We start from the raw sequence: 8819 nt of genomic DNA on the forward strand, positions 1-8819 counted from the left end.
TCATGGCCTCTCGCCTTGTTATATTTCTGACCTTTTAGTCCCATACGCACCAGCACGTACCTTGAGATCCTCGGGCAGAGGTCTGTTGTCTGTTCCAGAGTCTCGACTGAAAACTAAAGGGGACAGAGCGTTTGCTGTCAGGGCCCCGAGGCTCTGGAACAGCCTACCCGAGGAAATCAGGTCGGCTGAGTCAGTGAACTCTTTTAAGTCCCTTCTTAAAACATACTTTTATAGGAGAGCTTTTCCCGATCTTATTTGACTTTATTTTATCCCTTTTATTTTATTGTATTTTACTAATTTTATATTAATTTTTCATGCTCTTATCTTGTTTTTTTTGTATTATTCTTTACACTTGTTAAAGCACTTTGTAACTTGTTTTTGAAAAGGGCTCTACAAATAAGGATTATTATTATTATTATTATTATTCAAATACCCAGTTCAGGATTTTAGCCAAATGATCTCCTACAATGGAAACGGGTGCCAGAGCAAACATGAGCATGTGCTGTCATATACCTACAACACCATAAGACAGCTGACACATTCATTACTCAATGCCCAGTAAATGGAAGTTTTTCAGGGAGAATTTTGATTACAGTTACATACAGTATGGGATGTTATGATTAAACCAAGATAAGTGTGTAATAACAAATTGAATCAATAGAAGATTATTTAATTGCACTGATAAAAATATGTAATTGGTTGCATTTTGGGAAATGTGGAATCCTGTTTTTAGTTTGTTTATGATTTGCACATTTGTCTATATTGTAAAATCAATAAAATTATGAATCATCAAAAAAAATCCTATAGGCTACACTCCAGACATGTAATACTGTCAGTTTGCAATAGAGGGCAAATAGTAGGCATTCAATTCAGTGATTTTAATTAGACATGAGCATAGAGAGGTATTATGAATGCATTGACTTAGCCATCACATCACCTAGGGTGAAGTCAGGGTCAGATGAAGAGACAAGGACCGTTGTCTTGACTAATTTACTGCGTTCTCCGAGTGGGAATATTTCCGACAGGCCTTGAAGGCGGCAGCATGTTGTGCCTGCCTCCGGCGGTAGATGGCGTCCCTGTCCAGCCTGCTTCACGGCACTGAGACAGCTGAGTCACACATACATTTAGACCCTGATAAACAGATAGTGCGAAAAAGAGCGACTAGAGTCGAGAAATTGCCGTGAATATACTGATTTTGGACCCCAGCTGCCTCTGACACCGCGTCGAAACATGCTGACGATAACAATGAAGACCCTCCAACAGCAGACGTTCAAAATAGAAATAGACCCAGAATTGACGGTGAGTAACGTTAGAAGTTAACGGGGCTGAAGTAAACACGGTCAGGCCGGGAGGGCTGGCACATACACTGTAACGTTAACGTTAGCATACGGGAATGTTAGCTAATGTTGAGACATGGCCGCGGTAAAGGCTGCTTAGCTCTAAAAAGGAGATAGGCTAGTTCCTTTGCTTGTTTGAAAAAGCAGCGTTACGTCAATGTGACAAATATGCGGCCAGATAAGTTGGCATTTGTGCAGGATCGTACCGTGACTGAGTTCATGTCAGGTAATGTAGGACTGAGTTAGAGCGTGAATTGACCGGAATTGAGCAAGTATCCCTTCAAGGTAAAAGCGTAACAGTTTTAATTGAATTACATTGAAATACAACGAACACCCTACGCTTTGCGAATTAATCAGGTAAATAATACAATGAAATATATAGTATACAAATATAGTTTTGACTTTGCTTCTTGGTATTCCTAAGGACGTAAAAAAATGTATGAGCGGCTTGGAGGCATTATATTGAAAACACCGACCGGAAATGTTTTTTCTACTTTCTTTCATCTTGATAGTGTTTGACTAGTTTCAGATTCTCACCATGAATGACGATGCAGTATTTGAAACCTGTTTTCTGTTAAGGTAGTAATAGGAAGACTAATAAGTAAATCTTTGTTAGAGAAAATGTTAGAGAAAGTCTTGTCGAGTCTTCTTATCACACAGCAAGCAACATGGAGTAGTTAATATTAGGTGCTTGATGTTTATGTTATCACGTGAACCATATCACTTGAGCTAACCTAATCTTAAACACAAGCGCGCACCATTACACCACCTAAAATGTCAACATTTATTATTTGTCACCAAATATGGTAGCTTTTTTCAATCATTGCGAGGATCTACTTATTTAACAATGCTATAATTCTCCCAGGTCGTATTATTATTATTTAGATTATACTTCTTACACAAATAGAAACTAACAGTACAAACAGTGATCCATATTCAAATAAAAAACAATACAAAAAACCTCTGTGTCAGACAACTAATGACAAATGGATACACAAAAAAGCATGTTTACATAAGTAACTCACTAGACAAACAGATTTTTTTTTTTAAGTCCTCAGAACATGGATCTTAAAAGAGTGCATATGGCATAATAATTACTCAGAGCATATGATTATCTCTCCATTTAGAGAATATCAACTTCAGCCAACATCTATAGCCAGTTTTGTATAATGTTTCTGATTTAACAGTCTACACAGAAACCCTTGTGTACAGTCTGCTGGTCTGACTTAATACGCAATTCTTTGAAGAACACCAGTGTTGAAAATGAACACATTCCCATAATAACACAGATGATATTCGTCAGGCCTTGCGCTGACCTTCTCTCATTTTCAGTGACGCAGAGTAACATTTGGAGTGGATTCAGTTTCAGTTACTCTCCCAGTAATATCAATGTTTTATCTGTTGATGTTTGTCAGGTGGAAGCCCTGAAGGAGAAAATAGAGGCGGACAGAGGAAAAGATGCATTTCCTGCTGCAGGACAAAAACTCATCTATGCAGGTGAACAAGAGGATTTACAGAGGACAAAACACAGTGAAATATCATTCAGTTACACCAAAGCCCCAGAATATGCTCACATAACTCACATTGTTTTTATCAGTTGTTCACCTTTCAAAATCATTGCTCAAGGTGTATATTTAATTGTAACCATAGCAGCAGTGCTTAGAATTCACAGATGTGAAATTAACCTAACCATGGGCTAAAATCACTACAAACACACTTCAAAATGGATGCTGATTTTAAATAAAACTGCAGTTTTTCTGTGCCCATGGTCTAAGAGCCAAAATACACTCCTAGGTGTCCACATGTAGAAAAAGATGGGCTAAGAAACAACACTTCACTTCACATCATGCCACACACTTCTTCCATTGTTTTCTTATCAGAATCGGGTTTATTGCCAGGTACATTTTCACATCTGAGGAATTTGCCCTGGTATAAATTGGTGCTTACAGTACACATGAACATAAATAGAAATATATAATAAGTAAGGAGATCAAAAAGTACAAGTACAAGTATACAATAATACTATAAAATGCTGACAAGTTCACAACAAGACCATAAAGCACAGTTGTGCGTAGAGAGTAATTGACAGTAGGGGGCCCAGTCCTTGTTGATAAGGTGGGGTCTGCAACACTTGATAAGGAGTCTGAAACAGTTTGTGTCCAGGGTGGGAGGGGTCAGCTGCTATATTTACTGCTCACTTCAAAGTGGTACAGGTCCTGAAGAGAAGGAAGGTGATCACCTTCCAATCACCTTCTCTGCAGAGTGAAGGATACGCTGCAGCCTGCCCTTGTCCCTGGCAGTGGCAGCAGCGTACCAGATGGTGATGGAGGAGGTGAGGATGGACTCAATGATGGCGGTGTAGAAGTGCACCATCATTGACTTTGGCAGGCTTAACTTCTTCAGCTGCTGCAGGAAGTACATCCTCTGCTGGGCCTTCTTGGTGATGGAGGTGATGTTCAGCTTCCACTTGAGGTCCTGGGAGATGATGGTGCCCAGGAAGCGGAAGGAGTCCACAGTGGTGAATGGGGGAGTCACACAGGATGATGGGGGAGGGTGGGGCTGGCTGCACCAGGTCACCAGATGGTTGATCTCCCACCTGTAGGCAGACTTATCCCCACCTGAGATGAGCCCACTGAGGGTGGTGTCATCCGCAAACTTCAGGAGCTTGACAGACTGGTGTCTGGAGGTAAATGTAAATGCTCCATACTTGTATAGTGCCTTTCTAGTCTTCTTGACCACTCAAAGCGCTTTTACACTACATCTGCATTTACCATTCACACACATTCATTCACTGAGCCTAAGTGCTCAAACAGAAACTAACATTCACACACATTCATACTGGCAGAACAGCCACCACAGGCAACCCGCTCTACCTCCTGAGCCACAGCTGCCCAGCCACAGCCGCACAGGTGCAGCTGTTGCTATAATGCAGCCTTGAGGGGAACCGGTGCTGATGGTCCTGGAGTCAGAGAGATTGTTTCCCAGCTTCACGTGCTGCTTCCTGTCCGTCAGGCAGTCTGTGATCCACCTGCAGGTGGAGTCAGGCACGCTCAGCTGGGACAGCTTGTCCTGCAGCAGGTCCAGAATGACTTCAGGTGCTGGAGGATGTAGTGAAGGGCCATGTTCACTGCATCATCTACAGACCTGTTGGCTCTATAGGCGAACTGCCGGGGGTCCAGGAGTGGGTCTGTGATGGATTTTAGGTGGGACAACACAAGGCGCTCAAAGGACTTCATAACCACAGAGGTCAGGACGACGGGTCTGTAGTCATTTAGTCCCGTGGTCCTTGGTTTTTTGGGGGCAGGGATGATGGTGGAGGCTTTGAAGCAGGCTGGGACATGGCATGTCTCCAGGGAGGTGTTAAAAATGTCTGAACACCGGAGACAGCTGATCAGCACCGTGCTTCAGGGTGGATGGGGAGACAGAGTCCGGCCCAGCTGCTTTGCGAGGTTTCTGTCTCCTGAACAGTCTGTTGACATCCCTCTCCTGGATGGTAAGAGAGGGGGAGGAGGTGGGGGATGAGATGGAGGACTGTGGCCGGTCAGTGGTGTGACGGGGGATGGTGTCAGATCTGTCCCATTGTCTTTCGAAACAACAGTAAATCTGGTTCAGCTCGTTGGCAAGGTGCGAGTCGTTCATGGAGTGGGGGGTTTTAGGTTTGTAGCTGGTGATCTGTCTGAAGCCTCTCCAGACAGAAGCCGAGTCATTTTTTGAGAACTGGTGTTGTAGTCTCTCTGCGCACAGCCTTGCTAAACCTGTACTTTGACTTGACTCCTTAAACCTGGCCCGGTCACCACTCCTAAATGCCTCCTCTTTTTCCAACCTCGGCTGTCTGAGTTTAGCTGTGAAGCAGGGTTTGTCATTGTTATAACTCACCCTGGTGCGTGTTGGAATGCAGCTGTCCTCACAGAAGCTGATGTAGGACGTCACAGCCTCTGTATATCTTAGAATAGCTCATGGTTTTTGCCTACTTAAAGTACTAAAGCCACATTGAGAATACTCAGTGAAGCACCTGTGAACTTGCAAAGTGCTGTGACTGTGTAATGGTGCTTTCAGACCAATAGCGAAGTGAGCGTTGGGGGCGGTGCATTTACATACAAAGTCAATACAAAGACGCGTAGAGCAGCGAATTCCTGGGCGGAGCGGAGGGGGTGAAGTTGAAAATTTCCAACTTGAGCGAGAAAGTCGCAGAGACGGAGAGCTGCTAAACTTGGGGGGTGAGTCGAGGACAGAGACGGGAGCAGTGCTGCAGCTTTTGGACACAAACACCTGTAGTCGGTCTGGATTCTGTTCTGACAACTACCACGGAAGGAGCTCGGAGTAATCTGCTTTTATTAAGTTAGATTTTTACTTTAGTTTTTAGGATTACAATGTTGATGTATCTTCACTGGAGCTTCTCAGCAGCTAGCTTCCATGCATATCCAGTTCCAGTGTTGTTGTTAGCAACAGAGCTCTGTTGGACTACTACTTCATATTCATATAAAACATGGACAAAACTGGATATTGCTGGGAGAAAAGAAAGCGAGGAAGTTGAACTACCTGGTGAGTTCAGAAAATATGTGTATGTAACATTTTAGAAGTTGTTGTCATGCGGTCCTGCTGACAGACCTGACAAAGCATGAATTCAAATGTTTAACAAATCTCCATCATATTGTAGTTATTTCGGCATCAGTTTGATCTGTTCCGACTGTGTGAGTAAATGCAATTCAACACAGCACTCACTTCAGCATTTCACCACTCTAAGTCCATACATAAAATGTACAGAGGTCAAACCAAAAAAGTGCTTACATAGGATAATAACGTATCCACTGTGTACCCCTGATATGTCCTAACTAGAAACTGTTTGATTTTGTTCCATATTTTCCCATAGTCATAAATCTTTTCTCATTTGCTGTTTCTCCTTGAATGTCACAGGCAAAATCTTAAATGATGACACCCCACTGAAAGACTACAAAATCGATGAGAAAAACTTTGTGGTGGTCATGGTTACGAAGGTTAGTGTCTCTTCAAATTGTTGTTTTAGACAGAGTATGTCATCCTCACCACTCTGCTCTGAACAGAAGTATTGTATTGCTTTTGTTCAGTAATTATTTCCAGTTGCCTTTTATTTTATGTTGCTGTTAAGCTTTTGTCAGTGGTAATCACTTGGACTTCCTCCATAGACATTTTACATCAGAAATGTCCATGGAATACATTAAATGATCCCAGAAATAATTGCGTTTAATTATATTATTTGTCATTTTAAGACCGTTTTATGACACTTATATAATGATAATATCATAATAATGAATATACACCCTTTCAAAGAGCAACAGAATGTTTTATTCTTAAGAATATTCAGACGTTAGAATTGAAATATCAATTTAAATATCTTACATAATTAAAACAAAAATAAATAAAACCACACAACCAAAACAATAAATAAAATTTACTCTGTTAACAAAAATTGCACTAAATATTAAACATTTGGCACAGGGGTATAAAGATGATAAAGAAGGTATTAAAATTGAACAAAGTAACAAATTAAAGTTAAATAAAGTATGACAGTAAACATACAGGCTCGTTGACAGTAATTGTCTCTTCTCTTCCATTTGGCTAAAAGCCAAAATGAAAGATCATCTGATCAACTCTATCAGTGAGGCAATCAATTTTATAGATATTCATAGATATTCTTCATTTAGCTGACGCTTTTATCCAAAGCGACTTACAATTGCTATATATGTAAGAGGTCGCACACTTCTGGAGCAACTAGGGGTTAAGTGTCTTGCTCAGAGACACACTGGTGTCTCACAGTGGATTCGAACCCGGGTCTCTCACATCAAAGGCATGTGTCTTATCCACTGCTCCATCACCACCCCATGTATATCAGGAATTCATTAAAGTAAAATCAGATTTAAATGCATTAACAAATGAAAAACTGAATCTTGCTTTGTATCAATTGAATAGTAAAAATTGTGAAATGGGAGAGGAAACAGGGATATTACTCGCTGGAAAACTCCAGAATGATTCCAGCCAGACAGTCTGATGGTACTATTATTAAAGATCATCAAGGTATTAATAAAAGGTTTAAGGAATTCTATTAAGAACTATATAAAAATAAAAATACACCGATTTTTTTTTTTCAATTAGTCAATTAATCTAGACTAATGTTGTGTATTTTAAAATAAAAAATGCAGCCTATTACTCAATTAACATAACAATTGATCCAGAATAAATATCAAAAACATTTCTAATCAATAAATCAATATTTTATTCAATCATCCTGATGAAGCATATTAGAATAATGACATTATTAACATCTTAAAATTAATCTAAAATACACGTCACTGATGTGTTGTGATAATAACAATAACTGACATTAATTAGGCTACTTTACTTAAAACTTTAAATGTTTCTGACAAGGATTTATTTCAGTATTAAGTAATATGTAATACCATAATCACAGGCAAATGTGTTTTTGCGTCAGTTGGAGGGAAAAGAAAACAACTGAAACGATTCACACAGTCACAGATTGTCTGTAATGTCACTTTCAGCTGTTTTCTCGCTCACATGTGGCCGTTACATAAACAGAAAATATGAAACGGTCAAACTTTAGATGACACACGGTGTAACCATAAGTGGAGGTAGCGTGGGCACATGGGGGTGGCCAACCAAGGGCCCACACTGGTAGGGGGGCCCACCACGTGAACTATGAAGTTTAGGTCTGCTGATTATAGTGGACACAAACTAACAACCACAGTGTGTTTTCCTGAGAGAATTCAGCAGCTCTTATCAAATGAAACAGTCCCTTCACTCATAGTTTCAATGGTAAACCACCACAAGAATGTCAATTACCAACAAACACACTAGATTCCAAGGAGACACATTTTAATAAACAAAAATCATAAAGTAACATTTGTACTTCAAACAAATGGCAAACTTATTAGCACATTTTAACAAAACTCCCTTCACCCTCATGCATCATGGGAATTTTGAGGGAGGGGCGTAGGCTGTGTGTGTGCAGCAGTTTATTTACGGCGTCCGCTTCCACTGCCCCACGTTAATGACTTGTTTTAACTGTCCTTTTTGTGCTTCTACTACATTCTTCAGAGCTCTCTGTGGCTAACTCTCCTTTCTCGTCTTTACGGGTCCGTGCATCTAGCAAGGGAGCATTTCAGAATAAGAGCGTTTTACCTGCCGGACTTTGCCGACATGTTTAGATTTTGTTGGTTTGGTGATTAGTGCTTGTTTTTTGTGCTTCTACAATGATTAAGTTGGCTATGTAGTAAAAATGTTTCTTTTTTGTCTGATTTAACTGTGTTTATTGTTGATATATGATCGGAAGTCTATAACGGGTATTTTGTTTTGAAAATTTACCGTTTCTCTGCCGTTCCTGCCCGGTTCATCTGCGCTGTGCTGCTTGACGCTGGGACGCTTCCTGGACTATGGACGCACTGCAGTGCTTCCGGTGTAAGCAAAGACATTTAGTAGAATGGCTGCTCC

At 40.6% G+C, this 8819-nt stretch overlaps 1 protein-coding gene across 4 annotated transcripts in view; it reads left to right on the forward strand.

Moving 5' to 3' along the window:
- The first annotated feature begins 1042 nt into the window (after nt 1-1042).
- Nucleotides 1043-8819, forward strand: part of rad23ab (RAD23 homolog A, nucleotide excision repair protein b) — a 21510-nt gene continuing 13733 nt past the window's right edge. Inside the window, exons 1-3 of one of the 4 annotated variants that reach the window (XM_046049189.1) lie at nt 1043-1299; nt 2753-2834; nt 6252-6331. In XM_046049189.1, coding sequence (XP_045905145.1) covers nt 1231-1299; nt 2753-2834; nt 6252-6331 — 231 coding nt within the window. In that variant the 5' untranslated portion in view covers nt 1043-1230. Of the gene's footprint in view, nt 1300-1511; nt 1623-2752; nt 2835-6251; nt 6332-8819 lie in introns of those variants that run through there. The other 3 variants (XM_046049188.1, XM_046049187.1, XM_046049190.1) reach the window with 3 other exon arrangements.

Source organism: Micropterus dolomieu, linkage group LG05 (genome assembly GCF_021292245.1).
Source record: "Micropterus dolomieu isolate WLL.071019.BEF.003 ecotype Adirondacks linkage group LG05, ASM2129224v1, whole genome shotgun sequence".
Classification (NCBI taxonomy): Eukaryota; Metazoa; Chordata; class Actinopteri; order Centrarchiformes; family Centrarchidae; genus Micropterus; species Micropterus dolomieu.